Below are 18,105 nucleotides of genomic sequence, written 5' to 3' on the forward strand. Positions count from 1 at the left end.
TTCAAGGGAACAGGGTTACAGAGTGACTAAAAAGGGATTTAGACATAGTGCACCCCCAGTGAATAGGGTTTTCTGTTTCCCTGTCCTTTGCTGAACTCACTACAGACTGCAATAAATGGAAGGGACTACATGTATGATTCCTTTCTTCTACGATTGAGGTCTAGCAAAACCTGTAAGAAATTACAGTAATGTTTACTAAGTCATTTTTCAAAGGCTGCCTCAGAATTTCCAGGCTGTGTGACAGCCACCACCCAAATATTTACAGCAAATGATGTGATCCCCAGGGCAGGCCTGGGCAGTGCCTGGGTGGGGCCTGGGAGCCACAGGAGGAGCCCAGAGCCAAGCAGAGCCTGAGGTGGAAGGGAAGGGGATGCTGGGTGGGGCCTGGGCCTGCTTACACAACCACACCCACCGGCCGCCTGATCATTGCATGCAGAGGAGTAGATGTGCCCAGTCAGAGTAGAGACCAACCAGTGATTCTTCTTCTCCCTGGGAAAAGTGGCTGTGAGGCAACAAGATGGCTTGGTGGAAAGCTTGGGTAAGTGCTGACCAGCAGGGAAGATGGGTTCCTATACAGTGTTTAGTGATGGGCACTGACGTGGGATATGGTGGGGGGAGGAATTGGGGTGGGGCAGGGGAAAATCCAGAGAAAGTAAAGGCTGAGCCTGCATAGTCAAGCTCTAGGTAGGAAACTGAGGAGAAATTGTCCATGCCTAGTGAAGCTCCCTGCAGGAACTGAGGAAGCAAATAGTAAAAGAAAGGAAAAAAAAAAAAAAACTTGAAATGCCAAAGGGAGGCTGAGGGACCACAGAGTCCAGAGGGAGGCTGCCAAAGAGGGAGGGTTCCATGGATGTGCTGTGTGTGTCCTTGTGCTGACTTTTGGAGAGAATCCAGCAGGCTCCTCCTTACAAAAGGAACAGTATATGTTCCAGTACTTATTTGTCAAAATTGGGAGCCAGGAGGGGACCAGGCACACAGGGACCTTGCATGGCTAGAACACCTCATAGGCAGGCACAGGCTGCACATACTGCACACCTTCCTCATCTCCTCCCACCCCTCACTCCCCCCAGTCTCAGACGCTATACATTTAAAAGGGAAAACCAAGGCTCTGGGACATAAGTGGTTTGCCCAGTTCCCTTGGACAGCAAGCTTAGACCATAGAAAGCTTGAGTTTCTGGAGGCAGCCCCTATGCTCTCTGTAGGCCTTAGTAGAGGACCCAAGCTTGTTTGGCTTTAGAAAACACCTCTGCCTAGGGCTAGAGAGATGACTCAGAGATTAAGAGCACTGGCTTCTCTTGCAGAGGACCCAGATTTAATTCCCAGCACCCACATGGCAGCTAACAGGTGTCCATAACTCCAGTTCCTGGGGAATCCAAAGCCCTCTTCTGACCTCCACAGGCATTGCACGACATGGGTGCTTATGCATACATGTAGGCATTATGTTCATACACATAAAATAAAAATAATAAATGAAAAACTTCTGTCTCCATGTCACCACCCAGGGAGGATATGTACTAGGCTCTAAACAGCTAAGACAGATAAGAAGGCAGAGTGAAATGGGATGTCATCCTGGTCCCAGAGGAAGCAACCAGAACAGTGGCTGCCCCAGTTCACAGCACCTGCTGGAAATATGCCTTGAGCAGGGAGACCTAACTGTTGGGCAGTTCCTAAAGTCAGGTGCTGGCCAAAATAGCCTGATCCTGGACTTTGCACTCCATAGAGGGGACCTGATCAGACTGGCAGAATGAGGTTGGCACTCACAGACCCCTTCTGTGTAGGGACGCTCCTATACGCGCCTCTCGTTCAGTGTCTCACTAGAACCTCACAAGTCTGTAAGAAAGGTATCAGTGGCCTTATGCACAAGTAAGGAAACTGAGGCTCAAGTAAGCTGAACAGGTGCCAAGTTTGCCACAATGATTAAGCATTAAGGTCTGTGTAGCCTGAGTCTAGTACCAGACTCGGCTAATCAGGGCCTCCAAGATTCAAGAGAGAGCTAGCTGGTGCAATAAGGCTCCTGTGCCTGGCTGGGCTGCCAGTGGGGACTGAATGTCCTCTGAGCACAAGGCTGAACAGGAACAGAAAGGAAGGAAGATGAAAGAATGACCAGAGGGGGCCCATCTTCAGGATATGGCCTTTGTCTTCAGGACAGCCCCCTTCTCTATCCCTCTTGAGGAGGCATCCCCATGAAGGCATAAGGCACAGTGTTGCAGCTCCTTTGTGCCCAGAGTTGAGAGCTGCCTGAGTCACCCTTTCTGTGGTAAGGTACCTGTCTGGACTCACTGGCCTCAGGATGACTCTATGAAGAGCCTGAGGTAGACCTGCAGGGACTGGCATAGAAGTCTCTAGAGCTCCACTCCATGTAGTTTCTAGCCTTCGGCTGCCCTGTCTCTAGAACATTAGTGTGGGAAGTAAGATAGACTTATAAATGAAGTTACATCAGAGTCAACCAGGGAGCTGCTATCAAACACTGCTACCTAAAGGGGATGCTCACACCTGCTGAATGGTACAGGCTTGGGTAACTAGATCACGTGACCTGGGGGCCAGTTGGGATCAGAGGGCAGAGCTAGAAAGTGGAAAATCAGATGCTCCCCACCCCTACACTCCCATGGGATCCCTATGCCTAGGGAGAGACTTTCTCCAGTGAAATTCTCCAAGAAAACCCAGTGTCTGGGGAAGATTGAATCATCTATAGAGTGGGGGAGGTGGGGGAGCTTCTGAGTCAGGCTTGTGGGTAAAGTCCCAGCAATACCACTTATGAGCTGTCACCAAGCCCAGCTCCTTAGTCTGTAGAGCAGCCATACTTATCTAATGTGTCTGCTGAAGCAGACAATGAGCCGAGCATCACATTCAGTGCACGTTACAAAGATGTCAAATTGTCCACTAGTAATAGCACATGATGCCACAAAAAAGAACTGTGTGTGCTGTTCACAGTGGGGCAGCATCTGGGACCACACCAGCACTCTGAAAGAAATATCTCCAGGAATTATATCTAACAATTACAGACATTTGAAAATCATGCAAAGAATATGGGAGGACATAGTATGTCTTACTCAAAAGGAAGCAAGTCTCCGAAGCCAGCCCCCAGACTCTCTTGGGTCCTTAGTGGAGGACTCAAGCTTGTCCAGCTTCCAAAACCTCTGTCACCATGTCACCACCCAGGGAGAAGTGTTCCAGTGTAGACGTACTGGGCTCTGATGGATGGGACAGAGAAGTAGGCAGGGTAGTACAGGGTATGGACTTTGTCTTCATGAAGGACACAGGATGGGGTGGGCTGACCTGAAGACAAGGGCCACGCCTGACAAATAGATATACCATGGGTAAGAGTTGGTTCTGTAGTTTCAGAATATGAAGCTTGGCTGAAATTGCAGATGTATAGATTAATGGAGGAGAGAAGAGGAGGAGAGAGGGAGGGATAGATGGAAATGGATAAGTAGGGAGATGCTTGAGAGAAAAAAGGGAGGTTGAACTGGGAGAAGAGGAAAAAGAAAGAGGAGGGGAGAGGAGGGAAAAGGAAGCAGGGAGGGAAAGGAAAGAGAAAGGGTGTATGGGTTGGCTAGCTGAATAGAGAGTGAGTGAACAAATGAATGGATGAGCAGATAGGAAAGCAGGTGGGTGGGTGGGGGACAGTGGAAGAGTTGAGTGACTAAATAAATTTCTTTCTACTTGAAGGGTCTGAGTTTCTCTCAGATTCAATGCTTATCTCTAATTCCCTTCCACTCCTTACCACCCTTTCCCCCAAAACACACAATTGAGAAGGGTCATCATCTGGGTTCTTGGTCCTCTGAATTCCTGTAAGTACCCACACCTTACCATAGCAGAGATCAAGCTGAGCTCAAACCCTTCCATGCAAACAGAAAACCATATCTAGTTGTACACTCAAGGCAGCTGCTCTACTCCAGGAAGTCATTCCTTATGCACTTACTTCTACCCACCCTGCTCTGAATGGGAGACTGGAGGGAACTAGATATGATTGGCCTGCTACCTGTCTCAGTTCACACAGGTGGCTCTTCCTCTTGCAAACTTTGGCCCCAGAAGCACTAGTCTGTTGGCCAACAGACTGGGAAACTCAGTCATTGTCCTGTAAGGTTCCAGCTGGTCTCAGTACCCACAGCAGGTTCATACACTGCTAAGGTGGGCTACAAGGTAGGCCAGGAGGCTAATTACCCTCCCTGCATTTCCCATGATGAGCAGGCCTGGCTCTCTTGCAGGTTGAACAGGAAGGTGTCACCGTAAAGGGAAGTTCCCACTTCAACCCAGACCCTGATGCAGAGACACTCTACAAAGCCATGAAGGGGATTGGTGAGTGACCATCCATGGCCTGGCCATTGGGGCCCCACATGTTCATATCCAGGAAGTAAATGCCAGGGACAACCAGGAATAGGATGTCCCCACTTTATTCTGGGTGAAGCCTTTACTCAGAGAATCACACCCATTCTGAGGTGATAGTGACAGGAGAGGTCATCTGCTAGGTCCTTGTGCAGATGGCTTCACCCCCTCACTCTGAGATTTCTCACTTATAAAAATGGCCAAGAACTCTGGGCCCACTGTGTCACTGTAAGTTCAGTAGACGGTACGACACAGGGCCTGGTGTGGAGTTCAGAAGGATTGTACTGGGAGCAGGTACATCAGTCAGAAGGATTTTTTAACTCGCTTCATGTGTTAGGTGGCCAGAGACCTAGCTGCTTCCTGCCTCTAACATCTACCCAACACCACCCTCACATGACTGTGAATGGTAAAGGACTGGCTCATGCCAGGAGTCTCAACCCTCAGCTGGCTCTGCCTAGTGAAGTGAGACACCAACAGGGGAAGTTACCATTCCCCATGGAGCTTAAACAGCATTCTCACATCCTACACTGCTTGCAAAATCTTTACCATTATTCCCACTTCCCACATGAGCAAACTGAGGTTCTAGGAGATGAGCCTACCTGTCCAAGAATATGTGGCCCATGAACTAGAGGACAAGGGTCTCAGACCCAGTTGTCCATACTCTTAGTCAGGACCTTCCTCTACTGTCCCCAACACCAATGAGGGGATGGAGGAGATTTCACTTGGCAAAGCTCCAAAGGCCCAGGGCTGATGTCCAAAGTCCCCTCGTCTTCAGATTCTATGCTATGAAGCCAGGCCCAGCCTACCCCCAACTGTATGGGTTAGAGGTGGGAAACTAAGAAGTGGTCTTTCTAGGTGTCTTGTTTATACCACAAAAGCAGGCATTTGGAGCTATTCAGGTCATATGTCCCACCTGCCCAGACAGGAAGCATCTGCCCTCTCCCCAGTGGCTTTTCTAATTCTCTCAGAGGTAAAGGGTATTCTCACACTGTGCACTCCTTCAGGGACCAACGAGCAGGCCATCATTGATGTGCTCACCAAGAGAAGCAACATGCAGCGGCAGCAGATCGCCAAGTCCTTCAAGGCTCAGTTTGGCAAGGTAAATGGAGTAGGGGCTGTATCCTGGGCAGCTCACTCTGGATGGAAACATATGCACAGGGGACAGACATTGCACTAAAACAGCCACATCTCCATCCATCATCCCTGGCTATTCTGTTTTATCTGGCGGACCCATTTATAGCTCCCAAGCCCCAGTCTGGTACTGGTCTTCCACAATCGGCCCTACTCTGTTCTCTCATTGTAGTCCTCACGACTGTTCCTTGGGTTTCATCCCAAGCTCTCTGTCTCTCTAGCTTTGTTCGTCCAGCTAACTGAGCCTCCTTCCCTCCTCCCTGCACCCTGGCAATGCAGGCCTGGCTTCCTTATGTTCCATAGCACAGGCACATGCTTCTCTTTTCTCAGGTGGGTGTGGCCTGATGGCTCCTTGTAGGTACATGTGCCTTCAGAAAGAGACATGTGTGAGACAAAATCTTTGCCTCTTTCCTCTCTCCCTGCTTCCCTCCCTTCCTTTTTCCTTCCTTCATTGAAGCATTTAATGGTGAGCTAAGTATTACACTACCACCCTCAGAGTATACAGTCTTGTAAGCAATGGCAGTTTTATTTTCTGTGACTTTTGGACATGCCTAGTATTTCACCACATGCTGAATTGTCATGTCTCCATTACATCATAAGGAACAGTATGAAGTAGGAGTCCCGTGGTCCTTACTTAACAGGTACAGACACTGATGCTTAAAGAGGTTAAGGAGCTGACCCAAGAGCCCATAGCCAGCATATGACAGAGGCCATGTGTGAAGGAAGACAGGTTCCTTGGGTCCGCCACCCTGCCCCCTGCTGCCTGCACTCCAGTGAGCCTGCTTATCTCATCTTTCTTTCTGCCTGCTTTAGGACCTCACTGAGACCTTAAAGTCGGAGCTGAGTGGCAAGTTCGAGAGACTCATAGTGGCTCTCATGTACCCACCATGCAGATATGAGGCCAAGGAGCTGCATGATGCCATGAAGGTACTTCCCTTTGCCACAGTTTAGAATGACCACTCAGCCCTGACTGACCCAGTGAGCTTGCAGCTTGCCTAGATGGTTACCCAACAGTGGACTGAATGTCCATGATGAAGCCCCAAGTCAATACCTCTTAGAATAGGGTTGAACCCAGAATTCAGGGAGATCAGAAACCAACCTCTGAAGCCCAGGCACTGCCCTTTGGGTACCCTTTACGTCTCACCACCCCTTTTGCTTTCATGGGTTAGGTGGGATTAGAGACCCAGTAACTATGGCCACTTGTACTGAAAGTATACTAACTGCATGGTCTATGACAGGTGTTTCACATCATGGTCTCTAATCCCATCATCAGGGTATAGGTGGCTCATTATCCCTATGCCCGATGAGGATGCTTAGGGCTGGGCAGGTGGAGTAACCTATGCGAGACCACCCTGCTAAGGATGGAGCTCACCAAGTATCTGTCACCAGAAGTGAAGGTGGGGCTTCCACCAGCATCACCCTCCAACAGAGAAGAGCAGAGTGGTGGCCAGTGCTTTCAAGAAGACAGTGCAGGCAGAGCAGGGGTCATGGGCAGAGCATTCCAGCACACAGAGGTTTCTGTCCCCAGGGATTAGGAACCAAAGAAGGGGTCATCATTGAGATCCTGGCTTCTCGGACCAAGAACCAGCTACGGGAGATAATGAAGGCATATGAGGAGGGTAAGGGCATTGCAAAGATGGTAAGGGCTGGGACCTGGAAATGGCCTAAATTTTGGAACCCTGTCAAAGAAGAAGGATCAGTCAGTTCCCAAGGGAACTAAGTCACAGTGGAAAGGGCCCTTTGGAGACCTTTCTATACAGGAGCACCGAGTACATTCATGTTCCAAAATCTTGCACCTGGCAGAGTGATCAATGGCTTGGATCTGGGGAAAGGGATATATTCCTGACAGAGGTCTCTGGCCCTTGAGGCTGTGACAGTATTAGGGACCACAGGCTGCATCAGCAATACACAGGGGGGCTTCTTCCTGGCTGTACACAGGCTGACCCAAAAGACTGGGGAGGGTCATATGCTAGGGCCCCATTTCCTAAGGATGTCAACTCTCCCATAGTGCACAGCTTGTCAAGCAATCAAAGCCCTGCCAGTCCTCCATGTTGTGGGTGTGGCGGGAGTTGCCTGAGGGTCTGACTTTACTGAATCTGGCAATGAAAAAGCCTCCATCCACAAGCCCTGGTCTAGCTTTCTGATCCAGTCTATTTCTATTTAGTTGGGCATTCATGTCACTTTGAGGTCTGAATGATCATTCAAGTAACATAGTTCTCCCACTTGGACATCTAAGCATTATGTCCACACCGTATGTCAAGAACTTGTCCTTCCTACAAGGCTTTCACAGGGAGAAGTGTGGGAAGTAGGACTGGAGGAAGAAAGCAGTCTGGGCAGGCCCTAGGCAGCCTGTGACTTCTGATTCCATTTTCCTGCAGACTACGGGTCCAACCTGGAGGAAGACATCCAAGCAGACACTAGCGGCTATCTGGAGCGGATCCTGGTGTGCCTCCTGCAGGTATCACAGTCCAGGCTCCAGGGTCTCTGCGATCTGGGGATCAAAACAGCTCCACTTAAGGGACAGCCCTTGAGCAGAGCCTCTGAGTGAGGGGACAGACTATGGGTGTACTGTGTATGTCTCAGCGTTGATAGCGAATCCTGACTCAAGAGCCCCATACCTCTCCTTCCTCAGGTGAGGGTATGCTGGAAATGGGAAGGGAGCATAGTGTCACTGAGCATCTCCTTCCTCCCAGTTTAGCTCACTCAATCCCCAATTCCAATGAGGCAATTCATCTACTACTCCCATTGTACACATGCCAAAAATGGGGCTTGGAAAGAACAGTTAGCTTGCTGAAGTCTCGTGGCCATGTAACAGCAGCATTTCCCTGTCTTCCCTCTTAACCCCATTGTGCCCTCAGACCAAGGTGCTCTGGTTGGTGTCCTGCCTCACAGAGTGGTCCCCTCTTTTCTTAGGGCAGCAGAGATGATGTAAGTGGCTTTGTGGACCCAGGACTGGCCCTCCAAGATGCACAGGTAAGTCTGTGCTCTGCCATCTGGACTCTGAGAGCTGACTCCTGGAGACCTTATGATACCCTCTGCCCAGGGGACCTTTCTATAATATAGGCTCCCACCCTGGTGTTTAAGGAGGAGAATGAGGTGTCAGAGGGACTCAGAGAAAGAACTGGAAAAGCTGGGAGAGGAAGGGTTAGCTAAGGTTCTCCTGGCAGAATCAACCCCTCTGGGCCCAACAGACATTCATGTGCAGATCTCTGTTTATCTGTCTATTGGTGGCATGCTTTTGCTGCTCAATGCTCCCAGAGACAATGCCGGATTGAGTACATTTCTTTAAAGTAGCTTCTGGCCCAAGGCAAAGAAGAGCTTTAAGCCAGAGCTGTTTAAGTAACAAGAACTCAGGACAGTGAGCTCCCCTGTTGGTTGGCCAGCTGGATAAAGGCTAACCATCCAGCTCTGGGACTTGGGTTTTGTCCCTCACCTCCTCCATCTCCTTCACTGGCTTGTTGTGGGTGTGCCACTACTAGGATCTGTATGCAGCGGGTGAGAAGATCAATGGGACTGACGAGATGAAATTCATCACCATCCTGTGTACACGCAGTGCCACTCACCTGATGAGAGGTACTGGACAGAGTGGGGCAACGCTGGGATACAGGAACTGCTTTGGCCACAAGGCCTCTCCCTTTGTAGAAAAGGTCCAATGTGTGGCCTTGCATGCCTTAAAGGTGGGGAGAGAGCCAGGGGAAAGAGCCTGGACTCTTCCCTTTGGATGAAGAGGGAAACAAGGGTGGTCACCAATGTGTGGTGTATGATCTCTGTGTCCCCTGAGTGGATACCCCTCTCTCTAGTGTTTGAGGAGTATGAGAAAATTGCCAACAAGAGCATTGAGGACAGCATCAAGAGCGAGACACATGGCTCATTGGAGGAAGCCATGGTTACTGTGGGTAAGAGCTGGGGCTTAGAGCTTGGACACGTGTGTACTCACACACAGCCCAGGGAGGTGATAGTGTCTGGATCTCTGTGTTCACCTGCAAGGGCTCTCCCCCTCCCTCACAACGCTCTCAGACCATACCTTTCAGCCCAGGACCCTGGGACCACACCACCTCAGGAGTCTCAGTGTAGCCTGCAGAGAACTGTTCTTTGTGCTATCTGTGGTTCCTCATGCTGCGTGAGTGTGCATTTGTGTGTGCTTGCATATACACATGCATCACCACAATGACTCCAGGTCCAGGTCCAGGGACCAAGCATACCCAGAGATGTTACACAGAGAGCATTCTACTTCTGGTCCTACAGCCCTGAACAAAGCCACCTTTCTGAGCCTAATCCAGGTACCCAGCCCTAACCTTAGTTGACAACTGAAGAAACTAAGGTAGATGATTTAAGTCCCAACCAAGAGGAACACTGAGAACTTTCCCTACAGCAGGAAGCCAAGTCCATTTAGGATGGCCTGTTCCTTAGCACATCTTGAATCTAAAGCTGAAATCATAATGGGAAAAGTCACTGTAGAGCAGAGACCCAAGCCAGGCTGAAGGACCTCTACTGCCCCACACAATGGCACGAAGGTTGGAGCTCCTAAGTAGGTCACTCACCTCCAACCCAGCCTGCCTCTGTGTGAAGGGCAGCAGACAAAGCCTCCTTTCTCTGTCCCTATCTCTCCAGTGGATGTTAATGTCTGAGACTTCCAGGCCAGCTTTGATCATGGTGGTAAAGTTTATTCTAGGTTACAACATCTAGGCACATCCACTGCTCCCACATAGAACTCCAAAGTCTGCATGTAGATCCTAAATAACATCTCCTAAACAGTTGTGGTATGCAGGGCCCCACTGTGATAGGTATTCTCTGTTCATTTCTGCCTAAACCTAAAGTCACCCTTATGCCATAGATATGTCAGAAGGTTGAGTAACAAAGTCATACAGTATCATCAAGACAGCATTGACATGCATTCCTACATCCTGAAAAATCTACACTCCTACAGCCTTGGGTTAAAATACTAGCAGGTGCCACAATCCATGAAAGATACAGCTGTGGAAGAGCAAGCATGGGGCTTACGCTCTGGACCAGGGGCTCCTGGTGTCTTAGATCTCAAAGCTGAGGTCCATTTGTCACACGGAAATTCAAAATGTGAGGTTCCTATTTACAAGGTACTCTGAGGCTGCCATTCTGTGGTACCTATGTGGAGCTGAGTAACCTGGGCCTGAGTTGATGGCTCAAGATGAGCTCACAGGTGCCAAATCAATTTCACATCTCACCCTCTTCCTCCTCTGGGCCTTTGGAGCTGTGCCCAGTGCCCCCAGCTCCCTTCCCTGCCCCACTTCACCTGACACAAAGTCTTTATTTTGAAGCTAAGCGGGGACAAAGAAATATGCCAACTCTTACACAATGCTCACCCTTAAGACTACAGGAACACATAAACAAAGGTGTGTGCCATGCCACCTACAACGTCCTAAAGTTAATAGATTTCTCCTGTTTGTCAGTGAAATGCACCCGGAACCTCCACAGCTACTTTGCAGAGAGACTTCACTATGCCATGAAGGTAACTACCCTGTCTTCTGCCTTCCTTATAGTCATCCCCTACATGATGCCAAGTGCACAGCCTGGGAACACAGAGCCACGACTACCTCTAACACTGGCATTCCTCTTGTCCTAATGTCTTATGCCTCAGAAAGATTTTCATTCACAGAAGGCAAACCAAGCCTAGGGAAGGGAAGCCACATTCAAAGGTGGATTTGAAGAGGTGCATTCACAGGTGTTTATTGCACTGAACCTTTACCACAGTTCTTTAATGTTCATGTTGTAACTGCCATTCTAAGTGTGGTGAAACTAAGGCTCGTATTCAAGGTCTCACAGCTACTAAATGGCAGAGCCAGGCCTGGATCTCAAGTCCATCGAGTTGTGCTTTTCACTTGACTGTAACTCCTCTTCGAGAGCAACCTGGCTGCTGGAGGCCCCAGGCAGGCTCTGCCAGAAACTGTAGCAGCCTTGACATGGCCAGACTCAGGGGACATTGCCAAATTCAGCATGTCAGTTTCCCTACCCATGGCCAGATACTAACTTCAGATTGCCTGTTATCTAAAAGGCTGCCCTGGCACCAAAAAAGATGGCTATGCCACTCATCCTGGTAGAGTTGTTGGTGTCTGGAACTAAACTGGAAGATAGTTCAATTAATTATCAGGACTAAAGTCAGTGCCCAATTTCTCTGGTACATGATTGCTAACAACATATGAAGCAAGAGTCATACCATCTTTCTCAAGCTCTCTGGCCACATCTGCCCGAGAAAGAAAACAGTGTGTTCTTCCCTTGGCCATGAAGCTGCATCTGACTCAAGACTAGTCAAAGGATGTGAGAGAGCCAGAATACCCTTCTGAAATGGCTAGTTAGGTGATTTTGATGGTACTGTTGCTCCAAGAAGCGGCCTTACTGGAGCAGTATTTTGTGTCTGGAACATGATGCAGCAAATCAAACACTTACCACAATATGAGGCATTGAGTTTCTAATAAAGAAAGATAGAGGCAATAAGTGAGGAGAGTGGGAAATAGAAATCGTCTGTCATGGGCTGGGGCTGTAGCTCAGTGGTAGAGCACTTAGCATGCATGAGTCCCTAGACTCAACCCCCAGCACCACCAAGAATAAAAAAAAAAAACCTTTGAAAGTATTGCAAAAACAAAAAGAAACCTCTGTTACCGAAGCACCCTTCTTGATGCTCTCCTCACTGAAACAGAGGCTCAGTCCTACACTTCTATCCTTCTATAAATGTCCAGAACCCAACCACACAGGTTTGTACATCATTACAGAAGTAGACAGGGAAGGTAAGAAATGATAGCTGATTGCCACTGTCTTATCCAGGGAGCAGGGACTCGTGATGGGACGCTGATACGGAACATTGTTTCAAGGAGCGAGATTGACTTAAATCTTATCAAGTCTCAATTCCAGAAGATATATGGAAAGACTCTCAGCAGCATGATCATGGTAAGCCACAGGTTTCCAAGTTTACTGCCAGCTTGTGACACTAACATTCCTGGGGCACTTGATGCTATGGCTGATGTCATCACACAAGTGACCATTGCCTACTAGCGAGCATCTCATACTTGCACTAAATACTAGTGGCACATGCGGAGATCATGAAGGAAGCAATGCAACTATGAGTGCATGGGGAGCAGGGGGCACAGAAACTAAAGCAAGAAACACAGACCATGACTCTTGTCCCAGAGAGCGGTTTTGCATTTGAGCTACAGCTGTCCTTTGGGAAATGTATCAAAACTTTGCAGAACGAACCATGTGTGAAGAGGCAATGAGAAAACGTAAATTAGTAGTTTTGTAAATCAGGACTCCTTCTCAATCTAGATTTAAGGAGTCCTAGTAGAGAATTTTTAAGGAAATAATTTGGATAGGCTTCAGGGGGTTGCCTACCTACATTCTAATTAGTGACAGTTCCAAGGTGTTCAAATGCAGGGTAATGGTACCCCACTATAACTGAGAAAAAGCTCATCTAGTAACTAATGCAAATTGAGGCCTTAACAATTTCATTAACAGAAGTTGAATCAAAAGCATATTGCCGAGTCTGCATTGGTTACTAAGTCAAGTCTCTAGTTCTCCTACAGGGCTAGATTATTGACTTTGAGAAGAAGCACATAGTTTACAATTCAATTGACTCGCTGAATTTGCACGTTCAAAAATATCCAGAAAAAGATGAATACTTACAGATACTTTCTTGTTGTTATTCACTAAACAATACACTATGGCTATTTACACAGCATTTACATTGCATTACACATTATAAATTACCTAGAGATTATTTAAAGCATACGGAAGATATGTATAGGTTATATGTAACTACTGTTACATTTTCAGTAAGTGACTTGAGTATGCAGTCTGGTGCCCATAGGGGTACTGGGACCGTTTTTCCGTGGATGCTAAGGGACAACTCCATGTTTTAAAAACATCTCTGCTCTAAAATGTTTCAGGATGACAGGGGAGGTAGAAAGGCAGAGATGGAGTTATAACTATTCTTTGTTGTGATTTACATTTTACAGCCAAGCTGGTGAGGTGATAAGGAAAGCTAAGCACAGGTCAGCCTGGGCTGCTGCTGGGTCATCCACAGGGTGTCTGAGCTGACATGAATTCTTTCAAACACACACGGTAACTTAGAACACTGGAGAGATTTTCTGTTTCTTCTCAGCGTTCCATCTACATGAAACCACAGTCACATTCCCAAAGAACAAAAACACTGTTAGGTAAAAATGACCCCCTCAGCGCTCCCCTGATGAAGACAGACCCAGCAGGCCGGTGATTGCAGAATGGGTGTGGGACCACTCTCCAAGCAGCACTTGAAGCCCACCCACTTAGATTTTTGCCTAATATTATCACTTTGGAAAATCCATCTAAATCTATGAATATGTTCACCAAATATTTTCTTTTGAGCACATAGATAATCTTTAATAGATGTCATCAAATAAGAATGATATCCATTAGAGATACCAACGTTTCAAAATCTTATATAGAAATTAATAGAACAGTGACTAAAAATCCACATTTAACCCTTACATTTGAAAAAGCAGACAAGATTCATGGCTTTTGGAAGAGAGGGAGAGGGAGAGAGGGGAGAGGGGAAGAGAGAGAATGAGAAAGGAAGAAAAAAGGTAAGAAAAGAAGGAAATGAAATGAAATGTAAGATATACTTAAAAATCAACAAGACTAGGCAAATTTCCTAACTAGTAAGAAACAGATAGTTCTCATGAGGGTTAGACTACTGGAGAGCAAAGCAGACCCAGCCCCAGCCACAAAGCTTTCATGAGTCCACATTCCCCTTGGAGCCATTCTTCTCCACTGTACAAAAAGTAAACTGGATGACTTGGCCTTACCAGTTCCCCTGACTGTGAGCAGACCCTTGACTAGCTCCTCTTGTTAAGACTTGCGAGTGGCTAGAAGATGAGGCTCAGCCATTGGGCCTGTGAGCCCCCTCTTACTGAGAACGGAACATGGCTGGTCTCTTACATGAGCCAATTGCTGGACAGGCAACTCAGCCTCCTGCCATTCACCCCTCATCCAGCTCCACAAAGTGCATCTCTTTACCAGTAGCATTTTACAAGTGAGGGAACAGATCTCACAGAGGTAAAATGAGGGTCCACGTATATTGACAGAGCCATGGTCCAGGCCTGCATGGTACAAACCGGAGCCTTCTCCACCCCATGTCCTGCCTCCAGGTGTGGCTCTGGGCTCCCTGCTTTCAGCCTTGGCTCCAGGAAGTACAGTAACAGATACTGAATACATAATGAAGCTTGTTGAATAAGTGAATGGGCATACCTGGGTTCTAAGGGAAACCTGGGTAAGAAACCTGGGGCAGTTTGACTGTATAAAGAAACCACTCCCAAGCCTTTTCCTTGTCTAAGAGCTTTTGCAGTAACAGATACTGAATACATAATGAAGCTTGTTGAATAAGTGAATGAGCATACCTGGGTTCTAAGGGAAACCTGGGTAAGAACCCTGGGGCAGTTGACTGTATAAAGAAACCACTCCCAAGCCTTTTCCTTGTCTAAGAGCTTTAGAGTACATCATTTTCAGTGAGTCATTCCCCACCACTATCCCCCACATAGCTGATAAGGGAATCAAAGAAATAGTCTGAAGTGAGGAACAGGAAAAAGGGTGACGTCACAATGAGCCTGCAGTATGAAAACCCTTGAAGGGACAGCACAGCTCTCAGTAATGACAACAGCAGCTGCTCCTGAACAGCAAGACCAGCATCACAAACAACTTTCGTGTGCCTCCTTCCCACAGGCTGACACCAGCAGTGACTACAAAAATGCCCTGCTGAACCTGGTGGGCAGTGACTCCTGAAGACACCAGAGAACAACGGTGGCGAGAAGCCAGAGACCAGGCCCTGCTGCTTCAGCCTTACCCATGAATGGGGGCGGGGGAGGGAACACCTTCAGTCAGCTTTTAGTCTTTGTCTTCCAGTTTCCAGGTGCTTTTCAACCAATGCTCTGACTCAGGTGAGACCAGCCTGGGGTTGTTTTTCCACTTCTCCCCGATGTCATGTCCAGGTGTTTGCACATTGCCCACCCTAGCATACCTCTGACCAAACAAAAGCATCAGCATGAAGTGTCCCGCAGGAGCTCATGACTCACTCCTTCTTCTCACAAAATCACCTGGGCACAGGATACACAGAATCAAGGTCTCTGGAGAAGGAACCAATGAGCATGGATTTCTAGCAGGTGTCTAAACTGAGATGCTTCATTATTGGGCAACCAGTGAGGGTGTAGGAGAGTACTTCTAAGACATACCTGTGGGAGCTGAGAAAGGGTCACATATCTGTGTGTCTAAACATCCGTTCACCCACTTCGCTGGAAAACGTCAGGCTGTAGGTAGAAGTAAATTCTTACATCCTCCTAATGACAGAGCAAGTAGATCAGACTACAAATCAATGCACTGATCCAAGGACACTGCGGCCTACAAGGCTCAGGCTTGACCAGTTGTTGGCCAAATCAGCTGCTCCTTTCTTCCATGCAAAGCTTGTGGCATAGGAAAACACCCAGCCAAGAGGCCTAAATCTTGCCCTACTCCTACTCCTACTCCTATGGTCTCTGAGCCTGGAGAAGCTGAGAGACGTCTTCCTAAATGTCTGTTGGGCTTTCATAATAATAAACATTTGTACTTTCAAAAAGCATCTGTGGACTTGTAGGGGCGGTATACATGTGTGCATATGTAGGGGCAAGGGTATGCTCACCTGTACCTGAAGGTGAGTAGAGAGGCCAGAGATTGGTCTTCCTTAGTCTCTTCTCCACTTATGTTTTGAGACAGGGTCTCTCACTGAACCTGGAGCCCATAGTTTCCACTAGGTTTGCTGACAGGTGAGCCCCTGGGATCTCCCTGTCATTACTCCCCACCGGAGTTAGAGACATGTACCTCCATGCTGGGGATCCAAACTCAAGTCCTTCAAGTACAGCAAGAACTTTATCCATTGAACCATCCCTCCAGTTATGTCTATGGATTTTAGCAGTGACCAGAGTGAGATCAATTTCACTGGTGAGAAACAGCTTTGGGAAGCAAGCCTGACAGACCTATGGCTATTTCCCTAAGGGAATACTTAGAGTGACCAATGTCCAGTATCACCCTCGGGACAGCTCTTATAAGTAAGAATAGTTTCTATTCTCCTCCTGATTTGGGCCTAAATTCCAATGTCACAAGCTAGCCAGGGCATTAAAGTTACCTGGTCCTATCCTGCCTGCAGCTTTGCTGCAGTTTAAGATATTCACCTGAGAGTGATTTTTGCTCTACCTGGTATATGTAGGGTGTACTTGGCAGCCTCCAAAGATAGGAACTTATTGCTTCCTTGGAAGCATACAGTCCCTCCTGGATCCTGGTTTGGGCTGTGGCCTCTGAAGATAGTCTAATTTGAAAGCCTCAAAGTGTGGCCGCAAGGGTAAAGAAACCCCATGAAATGAGAGGTCAGGACAGGAATCTTGTATGTTCTCAGCTCATACAAGGGAAAAGTTGGTTTTGGCTCTTCCATGGCTCTGACCACTCATTCTTTCTGTAAGACTTCATTTTCCTTACCTTTCAGTGGGCTCCTGGTTACAATTCCTGCATGTCAAATAGCCCTGGACCGGGGGTATGAAGCCATCATTCTCTGGTGCTCACAGATTCTGTACTTAAGTCAAGAATTCATGCAGGGCACAGTGAAGATAGCTTGTCTCTGCTTCAGCAAGTCTGGAGGCTTCACTGGGAAGACCTAAGACTTAAAGGTTGTAATGACTAAAGCAAAAGGCGAGAATCACATGGAAACTTCTCTACCCATGTTGGGTACTTGAATGAGATGGCTGGAAGGCTGCACTCAGCTGTGCGCTAGAGCTCTGACACACAGCCTTTCTGGCACGGTGGTCTCAGGGTGAGGGAGACCTTCTTTGGTAACTCGGGTCACCATAGTCACCCAGTGAAGAGGCAGGATGCTGTATTGCCTTCTGTTATTAATGTGACATCATACACACCAGATCCTATTGATCAAAGACATTACAAAGTATCCAGCTTCAAGGGAAGAGGACATAGGTCCAGTGGTGCAGCACAGCCCACTCACATAAAGGCTGCTGTCTGTATAGCTGGAGTAAGCTCCAGAAGCCCTGTAGAGCTAGGCCTCAAACCATCGTGCCAGGTTGTATGGTTGCTGTGAGACACAGGGGTAGCAGCTAACTTCATTATGCCCTGGTCTGCTTGAACCACCATAACAAAATGCCACAGACAGCTGAATGTTGTAAACACACATTTTTTGCCTCATAGCTCTGAGTGCTGGAAAGTCCAAGTACAAGGTGTGGTCTGTTCAGTTCCTAGTGGGACTGGCTTCCCAGCTTGCAGATGGCTGCCTTGTCTATCTCTCCTCACATGGTCTGTCCTCCATGCTCACCCCCAGAGGAAATGAGTACTCTTGGTCTTTCCCTTCTTTTATGTCACTGACCCCATCATGAGGACCCCACACACACACACACACCAGCCCCAATCACCTACAAAGGCCCTGCCTTGAATACCATCACACTAGGAGGAGAGGGGGACTTCAGGCACAAGCATTCGGTCCATCACACCACAATGCTGAAGCTGCGCAGTGGTTTCATTTCACAGCTGTGGCAGGGTGTGTCGCCTGGATGCCATTCTGGGCGATGATTCTTTTTTTCCCTTTTTCATAGTTTCAAGTCCTGTTCTCAACTTCCTCTC

General features: G+C 48.0%; 1 protein-coding gene across 1 annotated transcript; it reads left to right on the top strand.

Moving 5' to 3' along the window:
• The first annotated feature begins 374 nt into the window (after positions 1-374).
• On the top strand, positions 375-16,066 carry LOC103735029 (annexin A8). Its single transcript, XM_008834132.3, has 12 exons — positions 375-538; positions 4,209-4,299; positions 5,331-5,425; positions 6,271-6,384; positions 6,986-7,076; positions 7,836-7,915; positions 8,371-8,430; positions 8,937-9,030; positions 9,258-9,353; positions 10,884-10,942; positions 12,253-12,375; positions 15,181-16,066. Exons 1-12 carry the CDS (start codon positions 518-520, stop codon positions 15,238-15,240), a joined length of 984 nt encoding a protein of 327 aa, XP_008832354.1. The 5' UTR covers positions 375-517; the 3' UTR covers positions 15,241-16,066.
• The last annotated feature ends 2,039 nt before the right edge of the window (positions 16,067-18,105 follow it).

Source organism: Nannospalax galili, unplaced genomic scaffold (genome assembly GCF_000622305.1).
Source record: "Nannospalax galili isolate Female #2095 unplaced genomic scaffold, S.galili_v1.0 scaffold996, whole genome shotgun sequence".
NCBI lineage: Eukaryota > Metazoa > Chordata > Mammalia > Rodentia > Spalacidae > Nannospalax > Nannospalax galili.

What these genes read in the sequence shown, in the direction of transcription:
- LOC103735029 (XM_008834132.3), top strand. Translation starts at nt 518, where the DNA reads ATGGCTTGGTGGAAAGCTTGG. An exon ending in AGCTGCATGATGCCATGAAG is followed by an intron (nt 6,385 to 6,985) that starts GTACTTCCCTTT and finishes TTCTGTCCCCAG; the next exon opens with GGATTAGGAACCAAAGAAGG. An exon ending in AATGAAGGCATATGAGGAGG is followed by an intron (nt 7,077 to 7,835) that starts GTAAGGGCATTG and finishes ATTTTCCTGCAG; the next exon opens with ACTACGGGTCCAACCTGGAG.